At 47.4% G+C, this 25647-nt stretch overlaps 1 protein-coding gene across 3 annotated transcripts in view; it reads right to left on the bottom strand.

The window, feature by feature from the left end:
* The window catches only part of Prkcb (protein kinase C beta), a 393262-nt gene that overhangs the window by 220033 nt on the left and 147582 nt on the right, over positions 1-25647 (bottom strand). Inside the window, exon 1 of one of the 3 annotated variants that reach the window (XM_045131080.1) lies at positions 20163-20262. The exons of the other annotated variants lie outside the window; for them this stretch is intronic. Coding sequence (XP_044987015.1) covers positions 20163-20247 — 85 coding nt within the window. The 5' untranslated portion in view covers positions 20248-20262. Of the gene's footprint in view, positions 1-20162; positions 20263-25647 lie in introns of those variants that run through there. 3 annotated transcript variants of the gene reach the window in all.

The following is a 25647-nucleotide window of genomic DNA, read 5'->3' on the forward strand; positions in this document are numbered from 1 at the left end:
TCTTATGTTTCATAGCTAGTACCATGGTTAAATTTCTAAATGATCTGTTATTATAATTTAAGTGTCATCCTGACCCATAACTTCTTAGAAAAGTATTCCTCCCCACACATACATTTTCAGACAGTGGCTTTATTACTTTCTTCAATACTCCTAACTTGTCAGTTCTAATGTTAGTCATTCCTATCTGTTTTGTGTAGAGCTCCAGGGTGGCGGATCATCTCCAGTTTCCTAGTATCTGCTACAATTTCTGGTTTATAACTGATAATACATGGTTGGTGAATGAATGAACAAAAGAATGAGTCACAGAAAGAGAAGGAAACATAACCAACTTCATGGTAGAGGTGTCTCGTGGGCGGTCCTTCCACATTCTGCTACCTTGGACGACGGCAGTATCACCGTGGGTCAAGTCTCATTGGACAGCCATCCAATTAGCCACAGGAATAAATTACCCAGCCCCATGAGGGGGAAGCAATATGCCAAGTGACCTGACGCCCACAGCGAGCTCTCCAGAGCAGCTGAGGAGACTGCCACAGGTAATTCCTGGGCATAGCATGTTTCTAAAAATTTGTGCAAGTCAAATTTCCCATTAACTAAAAAACTTTTTAAAAAGGGGGGAGTAGGGCTAGATAATTTAAGAGACAAACTAAATCCTTCTGTGGTACAAATAAACACCCCCTCATTTCTGTTTGGCAAATTCAGGGTAAGACTAGTTTTTTTTTGTTTTTTTTTTTTTAAAGAGGAGGCTGCTGAAAATGTACTAGGTCCCACTTTTACACAGGTAGCAAAAAAGCTAAGAATTCCTAGATACTCTGTGCTTGACTCTTTGCTCTCCAGGCTTTGAAAGCCCATGGCCTGGCACCTCTGAATCCAGGCTACAGGCCTGTACAGGCTACACAGCGGGGTCTCGAACACAAATGCATATGGGTGATAAAAATACCAGGGACAGGAACATGTGGCCTGTTGAAAATAGAACTTGCAACTCAGCTCCAGCCAAGATTGACAACGATGTTCCCAGCTCTGATGCATCTCCACCCCTCCTCTATGCATGAGACATCATCAAGGCCACATACCAGCCATGCCAGCAGAATGTGACCCATGACCCTTCCCCCCACCCAGTGTGTCCATATCCTAATCCCTGGTAACTGTATGTCATCTTTTGCAGGTGTGATTAGACTAAGCACCCCAAGAAGGGGTGTCGTAGGCTCAATGGAACTACAGGGTCCTTCTAAGAGAAACACAAGAGAGTCAGTCAGAGAGCGAGCTGGGGTGGTGGAAGCACAGGCTGGAGTGCTGCTATTGCCAGAAGGCTCACAGCCAAGGATGTGGGTGGCCTGTAGAAGGAACAAATCACTCCCTGGAGCATCCTTGAGGAATGAGGCCCTGCAGACACCTTGACTTTCATCCTGGGAGACCCATTTTTAGATGCAGTCTTTAGAGTGATAACATAATAAATTTGTGTTCGAGGTACCTATGTTTGTTTTGATTTGTTACAGACTCTGGGAAACCAATATACCAACTAAGGGTCAGAAACACCTTACTGAGGGTGCAAGCAGCAGACAGAGTTGAAGCCCAGGGGACACCCCCAAGGGCCCTCTCTCAGGTAACTGGAAAATGCATTGAGACTGAAATTGTACTTCACACTGTGTCCCACCCCACCCCGAGCTCCCAGCTGTAACCACCAAAATGTATTTTTACACCCTGAAGAACAGTGTGCTGAGTGGTCCAATCCACCCCACCCCCACCAGCCTCCATCACTGAGCTTTCTCCTCTACCCAATTGCCACCAGGCCAATGGGGAGAGCATCATTATCCTTGGGAGTCTGTCTTTGCCCCTAAATTCTACCACATTATAAAAGAAATTCCAGCACTAGTTGAAGATAACTTTGGAGGAAGAACAAAGACAAGGACCCTGAGCAATCTCCTAGGCTCTCACCTCTCTCAGGCTGCCCCAAACCTGCCAGCCCTGGAGGGCAGCGCTGCCATCTGCGGGAGATACTGGCCACATCTCTGGAACCAGATGGACCTCAGTTTGAACCCTCATTTGACCAAATATAAATTGAAGAATAAACAGACCACACACACCTCTCTGAGCTTCAATTTCCTTTGTCCATCATCACGTTCTGTGCACTTATAATACTTTCATGAAGCCCAACCAAGGAAACACTTCCTTTTTGAGACAGGGTCTCATGTAGCCCAGGCTGGTCTCCAACTCACTATGCAGCCCAGAGTGACCTTGAATTTTTTTGTTCCTCCTGAGTGGCCCACATCCGGAGTGATGACATTACAGACGTGTGTAAGTTTTATGAGGTCTTTGTGCATGTGAAGGCAAGCACACTACTAATGAAGCTACATCCCAGCCTCAGAAAATACATTTAAAGTGCCTGGTTAGAAAAGGGTATTTGGCAGAGAGTTCGTTCTGCCTGGCCATCTTGACTTGGGCTGGAGAAGATCACCCTTTGCCCCTCAGAGCTGACGCACAGGCCTATATGTATTCTACCTTGTTTGGTGCAGCAGGTTCCCTTCATCTCCAATACTGAAGGTGGAAAGACCTGGTCACCATGGCCACCCAATATATACCTGTAACTCCAGTGCTCGAGAGATTGAGGCAGGAGGATCTCTAGCTCAGGGCTAGCTTGAGCTACATAGTGAGACTGTATCAAAAGAAATTTCCACAAAGCAGGCAGGGAAGAAGTGCCTTGGTTTGTGAAGCGCTTGTTACACAGACGTGAGGACTTCAGTTGGGATCGCCAGCACCACGCAAACTGTGAGGCCTGGTAGCGTGCGGTGGTTGTCCTAGCACTGAGGAGGTGCAGACGGGAGGATCCCAGGCCTACTGGCTAGCTAGTCCAGCCAAGTCAGTGAGGTCAGGGCTTAGCACGAGATCCTGTCTCAACAAAAGATGACAGAGAAATTGGGGAAAACACCCAGTGTCAAGTTCTGGCCTCTGTGTGCATGTGAAGACAGCATGCACACACTCAGGCACCCACATGCACGTGAACACATAATCACACCGTCCACATGTGCAGCAAAAACAAAACAAGGTCATTAAATCCGCAGGAATCCTGGTGGTCAGCGATGTCAGTTTGCCCAAGGTCATGCAGCTGGTAGATGGGGGTGCTTGCCTGGAAAGCTAGATTTCCTCCACTGGAGCCCACACTTCCCACTTGTAGGTACATTCCTGTATGTCATTCATCTCTCAGTTCCAGAAGAAACCCTTCCCCTCTCCCCTCCCCCCACCATTCCGTCATTTGCTGAATCCCACTGATCCTTCCTTCGTAACATCTCTTATGCCAGACCCTTCTATGCATGTCCCTGACTCCACCTGCAGTGCCCCGAGCAACCCAGGCATGAGGGGTTTGTAACAAAGCCTCCACTGGTCTCCCCAGAGGTTGATCAGTCTGCCTTGATATGGCATCGTGAAGTTTCCATAAGCGTGGAGGAGACAAGACTGCAATGTCACATAATGAAGAAATCTAAATGAGATGTGCACAATGCCCAGCGGCGGTGGGGGACAGCGTGAAATAAGCTCTTGACAAAGATTCATTTACTGTCTTCCGGAATGCAGGGTTTGCAGGACAGGCTGCCTGGACTAGGTGCCACTACCTATTAGCTATATGTCCTTGAACAAGCTCATTGACATTGCTGTCGTAATATCCTGAGGTGTAAAGTACAGATAATAGTTACACTTTTTTAAACAAGGTTGTTCCAAGGAATCAGTGGGTTTAGCGTATGGACACAGGAAGTGCCTAATAACTGCCAGGCATTATCAGTAATATTCCCACACACTTCCTCCCACCCAGATTTCATGACTTTCTTCTGCCCCAATGTATTCATGGGGAGCCTGGTACTGAAATCTGCCATACAATATGGTTGCTACTAGCCACGGGGAGCTGTGAGATTTTGAATGCGAATGACCCCAGAGCCTCAGATCTCCTTGATTAAGCTTCCTACTTAGTCTCCAGCAGGCAGAGCCCTGCTGGAAGAGCACTGTCACTGGGATGGGTGTGGAGTCCAGCCCTGAGGTGTTCAGAGTGACGGGCCCTGGCTGTTATCTCTGTGCTGCGTGTGTGATGAAATAAGCCAGCTTCCCCTGGAATCCATCAGCCTGAAATTAGCCTTTTCTTCCCACCAGCTGCTTCTGGTCAGGTATTTGTCCCAACAACAACATGGTAACTGCAACAAGAACTGTATAAATCTAAGTTCATTAAATAACATTTAAATTTCAGTTCATCATTCTTGCTTACTACATTTCAAGGGACTAGCAGCCCATGAGGCTAGAAGTGACAATGCAAATTCAAGACGATTCTGTCACTTCAGACAGAGGAGGCCAAAAGAATAAAATTCAAATGTATAAGCCAGCCCTCACTGTGCTGGTTTGATTCGGGTGTCCTCCATAAACTTAGGTGTTCTGAATGCTAGGTCCCCAGCTGATGGAGATTTGGGAATTAACACCTCCTGGAGGCAGTGTATTGTCAGGGGCGGGCTTATGGGTGTTACAGCCAGTCTCCCCATGCCAGTGTTTGGCACACCCTCCTGTTGCTATTGTCCACCTTATGTTGCCTAGGAGGTGCTGTCCACCCTCTGCTCATGCCATCATTTTCCCCTGCCATCATGAAGCTTCCCCTCAAGTCTGTCAGCCAAAATAAATCCTTCTTTTCCCAAAAGCTGCTGTTGGTCGAGTGGTTTCTTCCAGCAATGTGAACCTGGGAGCCTGACTGCAACACTCACCCACAGAATGACTACGGTCTCACTTGGCTCTCATCTCCTCTCGCTCTGCCGCCACACAGTCCTGCCCGGCCGGCAATGCCAAATATTACTGTAAATTGTATAGGTTCCCTATGTGCAAATTCATCCCCCAAGCATATAAATGCCAACAGCCCATCACATGTAGTGCATCAATACAATTTAAGGCAGAGGAGCTCCATCATACAGCCAGCAGACTAGAGGCCAGACTGGACTAGAAACTGCGCATTATGCACACAATAATTCACGCAGTATCTCTGGAACAGATGATGACAGGTCACTCACTCCTCTTACCTATGCTAACACAGGGGTCACAGGCTCAGATGTATACAAAGGACAGGTCTTCCAGTTAAGTAAAGCCAGCCTGCGATACAGTGGTGACTGGGCTCAGCTGGAGAGTGTGGGCCCTTCTAAGGAACACTTGGCCCCAGCCAACAGGGCATGACTATAGCAGCTACATGGGATTGGTGAGCCCAGAGCTAAAGCTCTGTACAGGCCATTCAAACATGCCTATGTGTATCATCAGCCTATAACCTCTGCCTAGACCACATCTGGCTACAAAGTAAAAATATGAATGAATGAACAAATGAATGAATGAATGAACAAATGACTGAGCCAGCAATGAAGTTTTTATTTAGTTATGCTCCAACTCAGAAATCATGAGTCATGCCTGAATCAAGTCTGAATGCAGCTGAGGCCACGGTGATGGGACACGTGTGTGAATCACCAGCTGGGAGAGCTCTTCAGGGCTTTGCTCAGAGCCTGCATGGCCAGCTACCAGGATGCAGTAACCACTTCCTTCTGAAAAGAGTCTACCTGCTTATGGCATAAAAATGTAAACATTATGGTCCAAAATCACTGCTTTACCCCATTACCAGAGGGAACTATATTTTCTAGCTTCTTGTGTAGTCCTTATATAAAATTTAAAGATATTTTTTGTGCATGTGAGAGCATATGTAAATATGTATATGTCAATCAACCTTCCACATCCAAGGCATGAAGATTCTACCAGCCAAAGATCAAAAATAATTCAGGAAAGCCGAGCATGGTGATGCACGCCTTTAATCCCAGCACTCAGGAGGCAGAGATAGGAGGATTGCCGTGAGTTCAAGGCCACCCTGAGAATACAGAGTGAATTCCAGGTCAGCCTGGGCTACAATGAGACCCTACCTCAAAAAACCAATAATAATAATAATTCAGGAAAAAACTATCTATTCTGAACATGTGCAGATGTTTTTTCTTTTTTTTTTGTTAATATCAAAATATATTTTATTCTGGACCTCTTTCAGATCTGATTCAAATTACAGTCATCAAAGCAATACAATGCAAAGGGAAACTGCAACAAACAAAAGCTGTGCCTGGAAGGATTGAAGGTCACGGGGGCAAATCATTGTGATGGGAACCAAAATACATTGTGTCATTAACATGGTCCAGGACAGCACAGAACAGCCCTATCCCTAAGCAATGTAGTGTGTCAACTATTTGCATGGGGTTTGCATTGTTTGGGGTGTCATAAGTAATCTAGAGATGATTCAGCACATATAGGAGGATATGTGTAGCTACAAGAGACGCTACGCCATTTGTAAAAGGGTCTTCACCACATGCCAATAGCAGTGTTCAAGAGTGGTCCTGAAACCCACCCCCTGACAGACACCCAGGATAACTCTATATAGTCTGAGATGTTTTTTGTGCGCTCTTTGTCTCTGCCCTTTGGTTTTACCCATATGAAATTATTATATGTCTAACCAGTGGTTCCTAATGTGGCTGCATGCTCCACCCACCTGAGAACTTTAAGAAAGATGCAAGGGTGCCAGTCCTGGAGATTCTGACTTAATGGATCTGGTGGGCAGGTGGGGGCAGGCGTCTGTACGTGCAGAAAGCTCCCCAAGTGATGCGAATGTGCTCAGAGAGCTGAGCATCGCTCTTCAGCATGTGCTTCCACCACCTGCTTTCCCCGAATGAACACATCTGAGAGTCTGTCCCCTCTCTATGCAAACAACCCATGCTCGTCCCGCAACTGTGCCTCATCCCAGATGGATGGAATACCTTTTTTAAATACCCTGTCTCATAAGAAATTCTTGAAACTTCAATGATTATTTTCTTTATGTAAAATGATGCAAAGACAGCAACGCCCCCTCCTTGCCTATCAAGACCCAAGCACTAAGAAGAGAAAGCAGGGCTGGAGAGTTGACTCAGCAGTTAAGGTGTTTGCCTGCAAAGCCTAACAACCTGGATTCAATTCCCCAGTGCCCACATAAAGCTACACACACAAAGTGGTACAGGCATCCAGAGTTTGTTTGCAGCAGATAGAGGCCTTGGCATGCCCATTCACACCCATGCTCATTCTCTCTCTCTTTGCAAATAAGTAATAAATAAACATTTAAAAAGAAGAGGAAGCCGAAGTAAAAGCAACTGTCAGCAGCAGCAGGAGGGTTTGGGGCTACAATGCTCCCAGAACCATTCAACCAAGGAATGCTTAAGTTACTGAGGGAAGGGCTTTGAAAATAAATAAATCCTTGAAAGACAGCTGTTCCCACTCTCTTCTGCTTCGGTGACAACTCTGGAGGAGCCAGACCCCTGAGCAGGGCAAGGTAACACATACAGATTGTCCTTGACCTGTGTCCTTTCCCTCTTGAAGGTGGGATTTGGGGAAATGTCATCAGAACAGAACACCATAACCTAACAGCAAATCAACATCCCTTCACTCCTCAGCCTCTAGCTGTAGATCTCCCAGACTCAGGAAAGCCCTGGCTCCCAAACTAAAGTATGGTAGGTGTACTATTGCTTCTGCATTGCTGTGACTAAGTTACTGAGAAGAAGCAACTTAAGATAGGTGTGGTGGCTTGATTCAGGTGTCCCCCATAAACTTAGGTGTTCTGAATGCTAGGTTCTTAGCTGTTGGAGATTTGAGAATTAACACCTTCTGGAGGGAGTGTATTGTTGGGGGTGGCCTTATGGGTATTATAGCCAGTTTCCCCTTGCCAATGTTTGGCATACTCTCCTGTTGCCATTGTCCACCTTATGTTGGCCAGGGGGTGATGTCCACCTTCTGTTCATGCCATTGTTTTCCCTGCCATCACAGAGCTTACCCATTGAGACTATAAGCCAAAATAAACCTCTTTTATCCCACAAGCTGCTAATGGTTGGGTGATTTCTACCAGCAATGAGAACCTGACTGCAACAATAGGTAAGAAAGGGTGGTTTTTAGCATACACTTCTGTTGCCATACCTCGTGGTGGCAAAATAGGAGCATGAGGCAGCTAGTCACATTGATCCACAGTCAGGAGGTAGAGAGGAACGAATTCTATTGCTCAGCTATCTTACTCCTTAAAAACCTTTATTTATTTATTTATTTAAGAGAAGGGGAAAGAGGTAGATATATATATATAAAGAGAGAAATGGGCACATCATAAGCTATAACTGCTGCAAATGAACCCCAGATACATGTGATACCTTGTGCAACTGGCTTTATGTGCGTATTGGGGAATCAAACCCAGGTCCTTTAGCTTTATAGGCAAGCACCATAACCCCTAAGCCATCTCTCCAGCTGTTTTCTCCTTTGTTTTTTTTTTTAAAGGGTATTTTCTTTTTTATTTATAAGAGGCAGACAGAGAGAGAGAAAGAGAGAGTGGGTAGCATGCAACAGAGCCTCTTGCCACTTCAAACGAACTGCAGACATGCAAGCCACTTTGTGAATCTGGCTTTACATGGGTAATGGAGAACTGAACCCAGGCCATGAGGCTTTGCAAGCAAGCACCTGTAATTGCTGGCCATCTCTCCAGACCAGCTTTCTCCTTTTTATCTAGTTCAGCACCCTGGCCTGTAAAATGGTGCTGTCAACTGTTAAAATGGGTCTTTCCACCTCAATTAACCTAATCAAGATAATCTCCCACAGGCATGCCCAGAGCCTAACCTAATGTACATAATCCCCCACTGGCATGTTCAGAGATTAACCTAATCTACATAATCTCTCACAGGCATGCCCAGAGCCTAACCTAATCTACATAATCTTTCACTGGCATGCTCAGAGACTAACCTAATGTACATAATCTTTCACTGGCATGCCCAGAGCATAACCTAATGTACATAATCCCCCACTGAAATGTTCAGAGATTAACATAATCTGCAAATCCCCCCACTGACATGCTCACAGGTTAATCTAATCTAGAAAATCCCTCATAGGCATGCCCAGAAATTAATGTTCTAGGTGATTCTATGTTCCTGTGAAGCTGACAATCAGTATAAACCATCACAGCCGACATCTCTTGTTCCTGCCTGAGCAGCACCAATCCTTCAGACACCCCTCCAGGGAATCTCTCCTCTCAGATAGGCCCACACTCTATGTTGCTGGCTGAGGGTCCTCCTACCCTCTGGCTCAAGGTGGATGTAGAACTTAGGCCACAATGCTGAGTCAGGGATGGGCAATTCTCAGAATCTGCTTTGGTATTTTTGCAGGAACTATTCGGAAAGATTATTTTCCAGTAGAGTTGCTGAACTGGCTGAACTGGAGGAAGTCTGCACCTGCCATGTTATAATCACACAAAAAAGTATTTTCTGAGGCTGAAACCAACATCGAGAAAACCAGGTGGGAAGTGTCTGATGACCACAGATGAGCGTCTGATCCAACAAGACCTGAAAACTCCCCAACTTGTCTACAGATATCAATCAAACCCTCTCGTCCTAAACCAAGTAGAATTGGGTTTTTGTCTCGCAAACACAGGACTCTAGTAAACCAAAGTGTAGGGTAGGCCAACCTGCCACCAGTACCCCACCTTTGCTGGTAAAGGAAAGGACACATGGCCCAAGCTTTTGCTATTTCTTGGCAAGACATCTTTCAAATTTGACTACAAAGCTATGTGGTTTGAAGACCCTTAGATAAATTCATGTCAATCCCATTCCTCCAACATATTTCTGAAAGACAAATGGAGAAGGCTTAATCTTCAGGCAAGGTGACAAGGTGGGTGGCTAAGTAAATATCACCAAGCAAATATCACAAAAATGAGCACATTGAAGATAGGGTCACAGAGATCACAGTGGGTAGTTACTGGTTTTGCCTGCCCAGCATCCACTCCTCTGTCAACTGGACAATGATCTTTCCTCCATTGTATACAGTCTTTAGAAGACTGGCAGTCAAGGAGCCCTGTTACCCCTTCAACACATCCCAACATCAGTGAGTCACACACTCCCTGAAATTTGATTTTGGAAACAGCTGGAACTGATTCATTCCAATAATGTCACCATGCAGAGGTCGTGCATCAGTTCCTGTCACCTGAATTGCCAGAGCTGCTCTGGAACCTGTGCTTTCTACGGCTTGGCACTGTGCATATGTGAAGGCCCATCTTCTCCCACAGGTTGTTTGTTTGTTTGTTTGTTTTTTTCCTTTAGATAACTACAGTTCACTTCCATTACTCACAAGTGATCAAAGAGCCTTAACTAATTCAAAGACACTTGTGACCTCATACTGATGTAAGTATTATTTCTCCAAGTGAAGGTCTCCAAGATTCTCCTTGCACCCTTCCACATCAAAAGGTTCTTCTCCCACAGACTATACAGAGCCTCCCTGGAAAGTCCAGCCCTGCCCTCTGTGGCCTCTTCCCCTGTTCACTGGCTCTTCTTCTTCCTCCAGCATAGCCCTTCTCCCTTGGACTCCCCTGGGCTTTCTCTTAAGTGCAGGTCCTTCTATTATCCTCTACACCTCACCTCAGGCAGTCCAGCAGTTTTTCAGGGAGTCCTTCCTGACCCACTAATCTGGGTTTATTCTGGTTACTGTGTGCTTCCATTTGACCTGTCCTCCCCCAAACTCTTCATTATCATAATAAAGTAGGAATGACAAGAGTGCCTACTCATAATCCCTGGGATTAAGTATTAAGTGTGTCAGCACATTGAAAACACTACCAGAAAACAAGCTAATAAAGAAACACGTTAATGCACTAACTGGACATAGGGAGTCACCATGAATGTTAGTTATTGTTATGAGGACTATTATTGCTAATAATACTAACAGTCATCTCTCTCCCTTTGGGGCTGTCATCACCATCGAAGCAGAAGAACATATGTTCTGTCGCTGCTGGCTTCCTGGTGCTGGCACATACAAGGAGCTCAATAATATCTAACTGGCTGTGGGTGGGTTAAGACTTGAAGCCAATGATGATAACCAGCTCTCTCCCCCTCCCTCCTGGTTGTCTTCTCTTCACCACACTGTACATTTTCACTTCCTCCTAATATACTTCGAGGACAGAAAAGTAAAATTTTCTTACATCATAAGGCACAGTCAAGTTATAACAAGAAGGTCTCTGTGAAGGACACTTCCACGTGTTTTCTTCTAAAACAAAACAAAACATTTATTTGCAAGGAGAGAAAGAGTAGGGGAGAATGGGCACACCAGGGCCTCTAGCCATTGCAAACAAACTCCAGATGCATGCACCATTTTGTGCTTCTGGCTTTTGTGTGCGTACTGGAGAATCAAACCTGGGTCATCAGAACCACTGAGACATCTCTCCAGAAGCCCCCTCCGCCCAGCCACTCTTTTGCTAACTAAGCTACTTTTGTCAGGTATGGTGGGTCATTTTGCTCCACCAAAGACTCTACCATAATGTGTCGCCTTAGACCCTAAGATAAAGGGCCATCTGCTCATAAGACTAGAAACTGTGAGCCCAAACCTACATCCAAAAATCAGGTATTTGTCACAGCCCTGGGAAACCAGCACACCACTACTCCATACTGCCCCCGTCAGGATAATCAAAGGACTCACATCCCAGTCTAGCCATGCGCAAACCTCACGGTGCCTCCTCAGTCTCTTTCCCTGAGAAATGAAAGTGCTACTGTTTATCTTCCCCTTGGGACTACTGTGAGAATTGAACACAGCAAAACCAGTTAGTAAACACATTTGAAGCCCAAGATTCCCAGGACACCTGATCTCCTGGATCTATCAACATTTCTCTATGGCAAAAATGAGTCCTTTCAAATAAGGACATGGGGATCAGAAGAAATCTGGCCACATTGCCAAGATGAGAAGAGAAGGAAGAGGAAGAAAAGGAGGCAGAAGAGGAAGAAGAAGAGGAGGAGATTCAAACTCAGCTCTGCCTTTTCAGTCATACTCTACCCTTCCAATAAAAATAAAAATAATAATAATATAATGTAAAGTCAAAAAGCTGAAGGTTTGGCCCCTCGTTGCTAGATTCCAGCTGCAAACTCTATCCAGTCTGGCTCTAGTGTGTGGCTGTGTCTCACCCCAGACCTCAAAGCTCCCAGGTCTGAACACTGAAACACCCCACTCCTCTCTATCTTCAGGTGACTCCTCACCTGCCTCAAAGTCCAAAGGTTGCCCTGGACAACCACTCACCTCCCTCCCTGCATCTTCTCCTGATTTTTAAGAGGGTATGTATGTAGATATCTGGGGCAAGAAGAATGTTATCACCTTTAGGTGCCTTCTAGGAGGTGACAGTAACCTTGCGTACCTCCGCTGGTTTCCCAAGAAACCCACGGAGGTCCAAGTACAAGCCCACGTCCTCGGCATTCCGGTCACGTCTTAATGCCCTGTCATCTGAGCAACACGCATCCTCTGAGCACTTCGAAATCTCTTTTGCTTTATACTCTGCCAAAAGGTTCCGATTTTTCTGCACTGGCATTGACATGATGCAGAAAGGAACATGTGAGCAACGAGGGCTCAAAAATAGCCTGGAACTTTGTAAGGAAGGGGCCCGAAGCAGGATGACAGGCAAGCTATTCTGCATAACAAAGCACTCTGTCCCCGGAGGAGTGAGGCACAAGCCCACCCTTCCCCATAGACACACACACACCCATCAATCACTCCCTGAAATATCATATCTGTGGGCGGATGAGAAGATAATGGTATGATCAATGAAGCTCCCTGGAGCATTTGGTGGAATGGACTCCATCCAGTGAGGATTTTTCTACGAATGACAGGTCAGTTGTGCTTGGGGCTGGACCATGATGGTGATGATGATGGAAATGATAAGGTTGGTGAAATAGTGATGGTGATGATGATGGTGACAAAAGCAATGCATAACATCTATTAATTGTGTACTATGTGCCAGACACTGTTCTATGTTCTTGACGTAGATTAACTCATATTTTAAACTTCATAGCACGGGGAGCTAGGTACTAATGTCCCCATTTTACAGATAAGGGAGATGAGGCATGAGATGTTAAGTCACTCAACAGTGACAGCAGGATGGGAACCTAAGCTCTCTTGCTCCACATCACACCAGTAGAGGAAGCATTTTTCCCAGACACCCCACTGCAGGAGGGGGAGAGGAAATGTCTGTTGATTCTGAAACACTGGGGAGAGATAGATGCCCTCAGTCCCTCAGTTCCTGGGAAAGTTCTGAAACTGCCCCGAGACTCAGCATTTACTGAGCACTTGCCATGAGAACAGCCCTGCCATGCATAAGTACGGTCACTCCCCAGTCATCTTTTAGGGTAGGCTGCCTTGTCACCCTCCACTTCAGATGTCATGAAGATCAGTGTGCAGGCTGTTCCTCAACTGCCCTTCTGACTCCACTCTTCACTTGGGTCTCCTTGAGGGAAGTCCCAGGACACCAGCTCCTACACAATAACCACCAAGGTACCCCTGACCCTTTGTTTCCACTGGCTTGCCCTTCTCCTCATCTTCCCTGCCACAACACTGCCTTCTGGAAGCAGTTGCATCCCTCATGACACCAGCTCCTGCTGGCTGTCCCTTCTTCCTCAGCTCTGCTTCTCGATGGCCTCACACTGCACTTATCCTCTACAGCTTCTCACCGCCACCAGTTTCTAGACGCCCCAACATTTGTCAACACTGGGGAGCTTGCCCACATCTCCAAAAATAATCTTTACACAAACTTTCTTCCTTGCAGCTTCACAGGGGATTTCTGTTTCCTGTGGGAGCCTGACAATTATGGTCACCAAAGTGAGAGAGACTTGTCCAGTGTCACATAGTTAGTGATCAGCAGACAGGGCAGGTGGGTGTGAAACTGCAGCCCATTGTTCCATGTACTCGGTCACACAGGGTCTCTTAGAGCAGGGTACCTCGCCACCATGTAGGCCTGGAGCCAAAATGAGCTCTGGGAATGGGCGAAGCACCACAGGGAGAAGCAGAGGTGGGGTCGGGGAGACCCATACCTGCCTTATACAGGAAGCCATTATCAAAGAAAGCATCCTAATGAGCACACACCCAGCCCAAAGTACCTGGAACCATTCCTCATACTTCCTGGGAGGATCACGTTTCACAAACCCCTCCTGTTAGAATCATCTCCGTTAGCAATCTAAACTTTATTTCTCCCCAGTCCCATTCTGCCCCTCCCCTCGCAGGCTTTTAATCCACTTTGCAAGGACTCAGGCAACAAAGATAATTAATTCTCTGGCTTCAAAGGCTGCTTCCCGGTTCCCACTGCTTTCCCCCACCTCTCCAGCACTAACCCTGTGGCCTCTCCTGCTTCCCCAGGCTGCTGCTTCTGTCTCATCATCTGCTGTCTGGGGGCCAGGAACCAAGCCAAACTCATCCAAAAAGAAAGATGAAAAGGGATATTCGAACTCACTGCCTACAGTCAGTGGCCAGAGCAGCAACATCTGCTCTGTGGGCAGAGGAAGCCTCAAGAACTTCCACACAGGAACCAAAGACTTTGAAGGAAGACCAGCTCTGCTGTTGGCAGAGCCCAGAGCCCTCCTCCCCAAGCTATGGGGAGGGGTGTCTTACATCAGAGGCTGCAAACTCGTTCTTGGGACCAAAATACAGGGGTACTTCAAAGCAATGTGAAACCATTGTTAATACTTAAAGTGTAAGAGCTCATGGTTTTTAAAAATCCAGGGTCTGGGGTTTGAGAGATATCTCAGCAGTTAAAAGCACTTGTTTACAAAGCCTGATGGCCCAGGTTTGATTCCGTAGTGCCCATGTAACGCCAGATGCGCAAAGTGGCCTGTGTATCTGGAGTATGTTTGCAGTGGCAACAGGCCCTAACATGCCCATTCTTATTCTCTTTCTCTCCTTACAAATAAGTAAAATTATTTTTTTTAAACTCCATGTTCTCCTTTTTCTTTTCAACAACAACAGATTCATGTTCTTTTCAACAACAGATCTATGTTCTTACCTGGCAGCCCAGCTGCTTGAGCTGAATCCACCAGCACGTGACCTCAGAGAGGGCAGGAGAGCCGTGGGCTCATTCACTCCTGCTTCCCTGTATGCGCCAGGGCACTTGACACACAGCAGGCACTCAAGAAATGTGTGACGCGTGAAAGAGGGCCCACTTCCCCATTCAGAGCTTCTCGTATTCTGCATTTTACAGAAATGTCTACCTGGATCTGCTCACTCACGTCATTTCCTTTCCAGGGCTCTGCAGATGATTGAGCTTAGAACCTCCAACTTAAAGAGTAAGAGATTTAAACGGAGGTCAGACAAGTCCCTTCTCCTTAGAGCAGAAGAGATTAGAGGGGAGACATAATCATAATAGTAAATAAATAAATAATGATCCCAGCAGGTATTTTGTGTTACACTGCTCTAAATTATTTCTGTGGATACTGCTCTCTGAATCCTCAGCACGCCTGTTAGATTCTATTACCCTTACTGCACAGAGAAAGCAACTGAGGCACAGAGAGGGCGATTACAGTGGTAGGTTCATACGTAGGCGGTCTAGGCCCATGACCCATGAAAAAAGACTTAATGGGAAAGGAGGGAACAGCAAAGTTATGAAGGTCTCCAACCTCAAGGGAGACACTCTTGGCATCAGAGATGAAGCCTGGGTTCATGGGCTGTTCAAGAGGAGAACTGAAGTCAGGCTGCCAGAGCAATGGCGAAATGCCCCTGCAGCCCAGGCCCCCCTTGCGTTGCCCTAACGAATGTGTCAAATCGCAAAGGGTCTCTAATCAAACCGTATATGCCGAAGTGGCAGCGACACTTGGCTGACCTACTTGGACCACAGTCACTCTGTGGCACAGCTTCATGTCGCCACAGCTACAGATTCAAGCCCAAGATTCCCAACAGGCAGCCGAGGGCGGCAGCTGAGGAGGAGCAAAAGCTAAGCAAGAGGCTGTAGGACAGAGGGGAGCCCCCGGCTCCACGCTGCCCTTCTGTCCAGGGAAGGCAGGGAGGTGGGGCAGGAAGCTTGCAAACACCCAGCCCGGGCAGCTGGAGCCCCGCTTTGTCTCTTCTACAGCTCTGCTGCCATGTGATGAGGCAGCCCCCCGCCCCACCAGCAAGGTCCCCCAGCTCCATGAGAATCCTGCCTGATAATCACAGAGTACCTTCATCATCCTGTGGGCAGCCAGCTGCAGAGTTCCCATGAAGGTTTGAATCTAAACCAGATCCTTAAGCAGTCCCAGCTGCTGATGAAGGTGTTAGGTTGTTGCCCAAAACACCGACAGAAACTGTCCTTGTCACTGACCAATAATTCCTTAAGCCTTTATATAAGTCTCATCCTCTGTGTCTCTGCTATATTCATGCCTGTGTGGATGCCCTTTCTCTTGTCCATTGCATAAACTGCTGCACTCTGTAAACTCCTCTAACAAATGCTCTGACTGCATAGGAGGAAGGCTGAAGAGAGTAAGTACACACACTGCAAAGAGGCAGAAGGGATTTCCGGTGTTCCCTCTTTAAGAAGTGATAAACAAAGCCGGGCATGTGGCGCACGCCTTTAATCCCAGCACTTGGGAGGCTGAGGTAGGAGGATTGCCATGAGTTCGAGGCCACCCTGAAACCACATAGTGAATTCCAGGTCAGCCTTGGCAAGACTATTTTGAATACATCCCTGAAAAAAAAAAAATGATATACAGTAGAGGAGGTGGATAGCCTGATATAAGCATCACACAGTGTGTGCATGCATTCACACATGTATGATTTTTTTTTTTTTTTTTTTAGCCATGGTGTTAAATGTATATAACCCTAGCACTTGGCAGGTGGAAGCAACAGAATCAGGAGTTCAAGGTCATCCCCAGCTACATAAAAAGTTGGAGGCCTGCCTGGGCTACATGAAACCCTATTCAAAAAATTAATAAATGTGTGTATGTATGTATAATTTGCATGTTTTATATGCTAGTTAAAAATTAATTTAAAAAAAAATAAATGCTTTGTACTGGTGTTCAGGAGATTTGGTTCTTTCCTTGGGGTCCCCACCTGCCCCATCTTGACATTTTTTTGGGGGGTGACTCTAGTGGCAGGTGCATCAGGATAAAGCAAGCAGGGCCTCTGTCCCTTCATCTACACAAAAGAGCTGGTGAAGATTTTATATTTCTTCATATGGCTATTTATTTGTTTATTTATCATCCATTGCTCAACAACCAAGTACTGGGTGTCTGTAATGTGCCAGGCATTGGCCTTGATTCCAGAGAAAGTGATAAACTGCTATGTGCCAAGCATGGCCCTCGATTCCAGAGTAAGTGGCAAACAATACGGAGGGGTTCCTTCCCTCTTGAAAGTTATAGGACAAAGCTCTCACCCCAGTTTTCTCATCACAGGATGGACATCAAGATGCTTTGAAAGGTTATTTGGAGAACTACATGTATGAGGGTGTACTGTTTCCGTTCCTTATTGCTGAAGCAGCTCAAAGAAGGAAAGGGTTTATTGCTCGGCTCACAGTTGCAGGGGAGAGCCTCCGTCAGGGTGGGGAGGCGTAAGAGTGGGGAGGCCAGCTACTCACATTGCATCCAGTCAGGAAGCAGAGGACAATGAATGCTGCTGCTCAGCTCACTTCCCCTTGTTCATTCAGTCCAGGACCCCAGCCCATAACATGGCGTTAAGAGTGAGTCCTCCCACCTCAATAAACCTAAGCCAAAAAAAAAAAAAAAAATCCCTCATAGCCATTCCCAGAGATTTGTTCCATGGTGACTCTAATCCTGTCAAGTTGACCACCAGAGATTAACCAGCACAGCACAGGCTGATGGAATTCTCTGCAACTCAAGAAAAGGAATATGGGGCTGGAGAGATGGCTTAGTGGTTAAGGTGTTTGCCTGCAAAGCCTAAGGACCCAGATTTGATTCTCCAGGTCCCATGTAAGCCAGATGCACAAGGTGGCACATGTGTCTGGAGTTTGTCTGCAGTGGCTAGAGGCCCTGGAGAGGTAGGGTCTCTAGCTCAGGCTGACCTGGAATTAACTATATATTCTCAGGGTGGCCTCGAACACATGGCAATCCCCTACCTCTGCCTTTAATCTCAGCACTCAGGAGGCAGAGACCCTACCTCAAAAAACCAAAAGAAAGGAAAAAAAAATTTTTAAAGAAAAGGTTTATGGCCAGGTATGGTGGCGCACACCTTTAATCCCAGCATTTGGGAGGCAGAGGTAGGAGGATCACCATGAGTTTGAGGTCACCCAGAGACTACATAGTAAATTCTAGGTCAACCTTGCCTAGAGTGAGACCTTACCTCAAAAAAACAAAAAAACATTTAAAAACTAAGGTCTACCAGCACAGGTAACATGCAGCTGTGACTGAGAAATTGATTATTTTTCTTTATATTTGATTTAGTTAAAATTTAAAGGGAGGACTGAGAAGATACGTCAGTCAATAAAGTGCTTTCCTTGCAAGAAGACCCGAGTGTGTTCCTCAAAACCTATGTTAAAAAAAAAAAAAAAAAGCCAAGTATGGCACTGCACTTTTGTAATCTCAGAGCTAGACAGGTGGAGACAGGAGGGTCCCCGGGGCTTTCTGACCACCACGTCTAGCCTAATTTGGCAAGATTTCAGACCAGTGAGATGCCTCGTCTCAAAAAATAAAAAATAAAAAAGCAAACACTCTCAGAAAAAAAAAAAAAGGTCGACTGCTTTCCTGAGGAACACCACCCAGGGTTGTCCTCTGGTCTCCAAAAGTGTTTGTGCACATGCACAACACAAAACACACACACACACACCACACACACACACACACACACACACACACACACACACTATAACTGTAGTAACTATGCCTGGCTAACGGCTACCAGATTGCTCAGCATGGACACAATAGATGCCTCACACCTCACTGAAGCCCCACAGCAGCGCAGGAGCATGAAAAATGCAGAGCGCAGTGTCACTACCAGACGCCTAAGAAGTGAGCAAGCTTGCTGCTGTCCTCAGCAAGGACGACAGTGGTGATGGTGCTGATGCTCCAGGTAATAGAAACGCCCGGGGATGACCTGTTCTGTGGCCAGCAAGAGAGAGGAACAGCGTGTAGAGATCAATGACAGCTAATTGAGACAAAGCGAGAAAAGAGGGTTGCCTTATGTGGCAGCCCCAGGCAGCCCTTGGAACTTCTTGGAAACAAGCCCCACACTAACTTTAATGAGGATCCTCCCCAGGAGGAGCAGGGCCACCTTGTTAGATCAAAGAAGCTGGTAAATATGAGCAACACTCCACCTGGGCTCTCCAGGGACATCAGAGAGGACCCCTCAACCACAAAAGGGAAGGCAGCCATCCCCCCACCTCAGGGGAAGAGCAATGGTCCCGACCTAAGCGATGTCCAGCAATGGAAGCACCAAGGGCTCCTGTTTGTTCTCCCCTCTCTAGAGAGTATACTTGGTTTTCCCTTCTGTTCTAGGTCAATAACAAGAGCTATCATTTCATATACTGCAAGTTTCCTATGTTGCTAGACCCTGATGAAGTAACAATAACATTACCTATTAAACTAATAGTCGAAGCATGGGCATGTAGCTCAGTTAGTAGGGTGCTTGCCTAGCCCTGGGTTCAATCTTTAGCACCACATGAACTGGGCATAGCAGCAACAGTAATAATAATTAGCTGGTGCTGATTAACTGCTCACCAGGTGCCAGGCAATGTATTGAACACTTTGGATGTGTACTTGCCACTTCTCTTGCAATGGCCTGGTGAGGGAAGGACCAGCATTACCTACATTGTACCAACAAGAAAAGTGAGAGTTGGAGAGGTGAATTTGCCTACATTTTCACTGCTCAGAAAGCATGGAACCTGGAGTAAAACCAGACACTAGTAGACAGGCAGTATTCTAGTCTCACAGCCCTAAGTACAGACCAAGGACACCAGGTGACACAGATGTGGCCCTGTCCTTATGGGGATGATAGACAATGGAACAGATCACTAGAGTCTGAGTGTACCAGTCTGTTTTCTGTAGCTTATAACAAAACACCTGAAGCTGAGTGCCTTGTCCAGAGGTGAATTTGGTTCATGAATCTGATAGCTGGTGGGTCCAAACAGAATGACACCTAAGCCAGGTGTGGTGGCACACACCTTTAATCCCAGCACTTGGGAGGCAGAGGTAGGAGGATCACTGTGAGTTCAAGGCAAGCCTAAGACTCATAGTGAATTCCAGGTCAACCTGGGCTAGAGAGAGACCCTACCTCAAAAAAAGAAAAAGAAGGAGGAGGAGGAGGACGACTTCTATTGGCTACATGAAAACATGGTAGAGAAACTTAAAGGGAACCAGTCACATAAATAGAGCTAACCAGGGTTGGAGAGATGAGTTAATGGTTAAGGTGCTTACCTGAGGAGCCTAAGGATCCATGTTCAACTCCCCAGAGTCCATGTAAGTAAGGTTCACAAGATGATACATGAGCATGGTTGCACATGTGCACAAGGTCTGGAGTTAGACTACAGTGCTAGAGGCCCTGGTGTGCCAATTCTCTCTCTCTCTCATAAAAAAGGCCAGTCTGCTGGATTTACCTCAAAAAAAAAAAAGAGCTAATCATGCAGGGTGGTGGCCCATGAGAGCAAGCCATGGTGACATGAAGAGCCTGCTCCTACTCCGGCTGCTCCTGCTGCTGCTCCTGATGCTGCTCCTGATGCTGTTCCTGCTCCTGCTCCTGCTGCTGCTCCTGCTCCTGCTGCTGCTGCTGCTGCTGCTCCTGCTCCTGCTCCTGCTGCTGTTCCTGCTCCTGCTCCTGCTCCTGCTGCTCCTGCTCCTGCTGCTGCTTCTGCTGCTGCTCCTGCTCCTGATCCTGCTCCTGCTGCTGCTCCTGCTGCTGCTCCTGCTGCTGCTCCTGCTGCTGCTCCTGCTGCTGCTGCTGCTCCTGCTCCTGCTGCTGCTCCTGCTCCTGCTGCTGTTCCTGCTCCTGCTCCTGCTCCTGCTGCTGCTCCTGCTCCTGCTCCTGCTGCTGTTCCTGCTCCTGCTGCTGCTCCTGCTGCTGCTCCTGCTCCTGCTGCTGCTCCTGCTCCTGTTGCTGCTCCTGCTCCTGCTGCTGTTCCTGCTCCTGCTCCTGCTCCTGCTGCTGCTCCTGTTCCTGCTGCTGTTCCTGCTCCTGCTCCTGCTGCTGCTCCTGCTCCTGCTGCTGCTCCTGCTGCTGCTCCTGCTGCTGCTCCTGCTGCTGCTCCTGCTCCTGCTCCTGCTGCTGCTCCTACTCCTGCTCCTGCTCCTGCTCCTGCTGCTGCTCCTGCTCCTGCTGCTGCTCCTACTCCTGCTCCTGCTCCTGCTGCTGTTCCTGCTGCTGTTCCTGCTCCTGCTCCTGCTCCTGCTGCTGCTCCTGTTCCTCTGCTGTTCCTGCTGCTGCTCCTGCTCCTGCTGCTGCTCCTGCTCCTGCTGCTGCTCCTGTTCCTGCTGCTGTTCCTGCTGCTGCTCCTGCTCCTGCTGCTGCTCCTGCTGCTGCTCCTGCTCCTGCTGCTATTCCTGCTCCTGCTCCTGCTGCTGCTCCTGTTCCTGCTGCTGTTCCTGCTGCTGTTCCTGCTGCTGCTCCTGCTCCTGCTCCTGCTCCTGTTCCTGCTCCTGCTCCTGCTCCTGCTCTTGCTGCTGCTCCTGCTGCTGCTCCTGCTCCTGCTGCTGTTCCTGCTCCTGCTGCTGTTCCTGCTGCTGCTCCTGCTGCTGCTCCTGCTGCTGCTCCTGCTCCTGCTCCTACTCCTGCTCCTGCTCCTGCTGCTGTTCCTGCTCCTGCTCCTGCTGCTGCCCCTGCTCCTGCTGCTGCTCCTGCTCTTGCTCCTGCTGCTGTTCCTGCTCCTGCTGCTGCTCTTGCTCCTGCTGATGCTCCTGATCCTGCTCCTGCTCCTGCTGATGCTCCTGCTCCTGCTGCTGCTGCTGTTGCTGCTCCTGCTCCTGCTCCTGCTCCTGCTCCTACTCCTGCTCCTGCTCCTGCTGCTGTTCCTGCTCCTGCTCCTACTCCTGCTGCTGTTCCTGCTCCTGCTCCTACTCCTGCTGCTGTTCCTGCTCCTGCTCCTGCTCCTGCTGCTGCTCCTGCTCTTGCTCCTGCTGCTGTTCCTGCTCCTGCTGCTGCTGCTGCTCCTGCTCCTGCTTCTGCTGCTGCTCCTGCTCCTGCTGCTGCTCCTGCTCCTGCTGCTGCTCCTGCTCCTGCTGCTGCTGCTGCTCCTGCTGCTGCTGCTCCTGCTGCTGCTTCTGCTCCTGCTGCTTCTGTTCCAGTTCCTGGTCCTGCTTCTGCTCCGACAGGAAAAATCAGAAGTCCAAGAGGAAGTGACTCCTGAGACACCATTCAGGTAGGGGTTCAATGACCAAAGAGTATGCCAAAGGGTGTGCCCAGTGAAGGAGAAGCACGTGCTTAGGCCTGAGGGGAGCTGGAGTCAAGATAGAAATGTGGGTAGAGCCACTGACACAGACAGAGACAATAGCAGAACCAGGTAGGGGTGCTAGGGTTGCGGCACACCCCGTTTCGGGGCTGGATGGCACTATCAAATGGAAATACCTAACTCTAAACCGCAGGTAGTCGAGTCTGGGGCAGTTCAGAAACAAAGACAGGACCAGAGATGAGACTTTCAAAGTCCTGACAGGCTTTCAAGACGAGAAATAATGACATGTGCTGTGCAAGGAAGAGTGCCTAACGAGCCCAGAGCTGGTGCGTGGCCACCTGCAGTCTTCTAGTCCAGTATCATCTCAAGTAAGATCACTTCAGTTTCCTCTGCTCTCAGGCCTGTGGTTCAGTTGGACATGGGCCTAAGAGTGAGCATGCCCAGCCTGGGAAATGTGTGTCTTATAACTCTGTAGTTGGTTTAAGAGTGTATACTGCTGAAATTCAACTGTCACTGTGACAGTGTCAAGGCGTGGGACCTGTAGAAGGTGATTAAATTATGAGGGAAGTCATCTACAAGGTAGGTTGAAGCCACTGTGGTGGGAGTAGGGTGATTCCCATGTGGGTGGGCTCCTAATAAGAATGAGTTTGATCTAATTTCTCTCTGTCTGCTTACCATGTATGCCTTCCACCTGCCTGTAACACAAAGAAAAGGCCTTTGCTAGATGCCAACCACAACCTTCAGAACAGCAAGAGATAAATCGCTGTCCTTTACAAGTTACTCAGTCTGAGGTATTTTGTTGGAGCAGGAGAAAATTGACACACACGTGCACACACACCAATGTACAAGACAAGTCAATGGGAAGGATTTTCAAAATTTAAGAAGCACCCCCATCCCACAAGGTAGCTAAGACAAGGTAAGCTTGGGCCTGCCAGCTGCCATTACGTCTGGAGGGACACACCTGCCTGAGACTCAAGCAACACTGAGGAAAGTGGAGCCATGGCATGGAAGTCAGTTGCCAAATACTTCGATCTCACTTTACCTGAAACCCTTGTACTCCAAGCTAGGTGACCCAATATTTGTTTGTTTGTTTGTTTGTTTGTTTACTTACACCATTTTGAGTTGGGTTCTCTGTCACTACTAAAAGTTTAACATAATGAAGATGCCTGGAACTGAGTGATTGAAGAAAAGAGGAGTCAGGGCTGGAGATGTGGCTTAGAGGTTAATGCACTTGTCTGCAAAGCCAAAGGACCCAGGTTTGATTCCCCAGCACCCATGTAAGCCAGATGCACAAGGTGGTGCATGCATCTGGAGTATGTTGGCTGTTAGAGGCCCTGGCATGCCCATTCTCTCTCCCTCTCTCTCTCCCCCTAATAAATAAAAGTAAAATATCAAAAAGAGGAGTCAGTGAACAAAAAAGGAAATGAGACATCAGATGTATTAGTTGTCACAGGAACCAAAAATGGAAGGTCTTAAGAAGGGACAACTATGCACAGGTTAGATAATACCCTGAGAAAAATGAAGACATAATGGCTATTGAGTCTAAGAGCCTGGGTGACGGTCTTTGGTGGGAACCCCAGAAAGCAGATCCTGAGACATGACTTGAGTGCATGCAGCTTGCTTAGGAGACGATTCTAAAGAGCATCAGTCTGGAGAGAGGAAATAAGGCAGAGAGGGAGGGATGCTACAAGGTAGGAAATAAGAAGACAAGGAGGGGAAGATGTTACAGAGGATGCATTTGAGCACCATGTTACCACTTCATGCAGGCAGAGTTTAATCCAGCTTTAACACACAAGCCTCAGAGGTACTTACCAGCCAGCTCCATCAGTCAGTGCTTGAGGGTTGCTCCCGAGGAAGCATTGAATACTTCCCTTCACACACACTCCCTAGCTGCCACTTCCCTGTGTGTGCAGGGACAGAATGTCTGGTGGCTAGAGCAACCAGGTGCAGCCAATTGGAAGTCAGGACTGAATGCAAGAAATGGAAGGGTTGGGGACAAAGGAACCACCACCAAGGCTGTAAGATGTTGCTTCATTTGTCTGCACTCCAGTGTTCTCATCTGTGAAATGGGGAGAAGTTGTATGGGTCTACCGTGGAGACTGAAGGGGGATAAATTCTCAAGCCTAGTGCCTGATAGACACCGTTCATGAACATACACTAATGTTCTTGCTTTCTGTGGCCTTGGGGAGATAGATTTCTATGCAGGGTTGTGGGAAGCAGAACCAGAGAGTGAAAGATGAGAACACAGGCTGCTAATCTGAGCAGCACCAAACCCAGGAGACTCCGGCTGGATACACGATAATCGCTAATATTCTATTTAAATAGCAGCCAGCTTGCATCTATTTGTGTGCAGAAGTCCTCGATTTGGCAGAAAGGCTTCCCCGTGAAGCACCGCCTCTCCCCATTTAACTGCAAAGCATCCATCACTCCCACCGTTGGAAACCAAACAACAACAGAACGTTCACCCCACTCCTTTGGTTCTGCCCCAAAACTGCATGAGCAAAAAATTTCGAAGGATCAAAACTAGAGTGAGGGAAAGAGGGTCAAGAATTGGCTCCACCTCACATTGCTGATTTCTCAACAGCAAAATTCCAGTCTAAGTACTGGCCTGGGCTGATTCTAAAAGCAGAATGGAAAACTGAAACAAATGTTCACGCATCCCACAATACCTCCAACATGATTCATACTGCACATCTGGGCTTTCAAGACTGCCGTATCCTCCACCCTTCACATGATCCACAGCAGGTAACTGATACAGCTAACCGAGGTGGTTACTCTAATTACTGTAGCAAAACTATCTACAATGAACTAAACATTCTCTACCTATTCTACAAGTATCAATTCATTTAGTCTTCATAACAATCATGAGGGAGGTACTACTGCTTGTCTCCACTTGACAAGTGAAGAAACTGAGGCCCAGAGATGCTAGGTACATTCAGAAGAAGTAGAAAAACAGGGTTTGAAGGAAAGCAGACTGGGTATGAATCATTTCTCTACTACCTGGAAAGCAATGAGTGAACTTGAACTCCCCCAGAGCCTGGCACTTGAGCAAGTCCATTTCTGCAGGCACTATAAGAAGACTCTTCAAATCTTTTTTTTTTTTAATTTTTTATTTATTTATTTGAGAGTGACAGACACAGAGAGAAAGACAGATAGAGGGAGAGAGAGAGAATGGGCGCGCCAGGGCTTCCAGCCTCTGCAAACGAACTCCAGACGCGTGCGCCCCCTTGTGCATCTGGCTAACGTGGGACCTGGGGAACTGAGCCTCGAACCGGGGTCCTTAGGCTTCACAGGCAAGTGCTTAACCGCTAAGCCATCTCTCCAGCCCGACTCTTCAAATCTTAAAGAAGAGGAGGAGGAGATGGGGAGAAAAAGGAAGAAAAGAAGGAGGAGGGAGAGGAGGAGGAAGAAGAAGAGGAAGGAAAAAGGAAGAATAACTATACTTCATAACCATTCACCAATAGTTCACATTTCTTGAACTCTCACCAAATTCCAAGTGCTGTGTTAAGTAGTAAGAATAA

The sequence above is a fragment of the Jaculus jaculus genome, chromosome 12, assembly GCF_020740685.1.
Source record: "Jaculus jaculus isolate mJacJac1 chromosome 12, mJacJac1.mat.Y.cur, whole genome shotgun sequence".
Classification (NCBI taxonomy): domain Eukaryota; kingdom Metazoa; phylum Chordata; class Mammalia; order Rodentia; family Dipodidae; genus Jaculus; species Jaculus jaculus.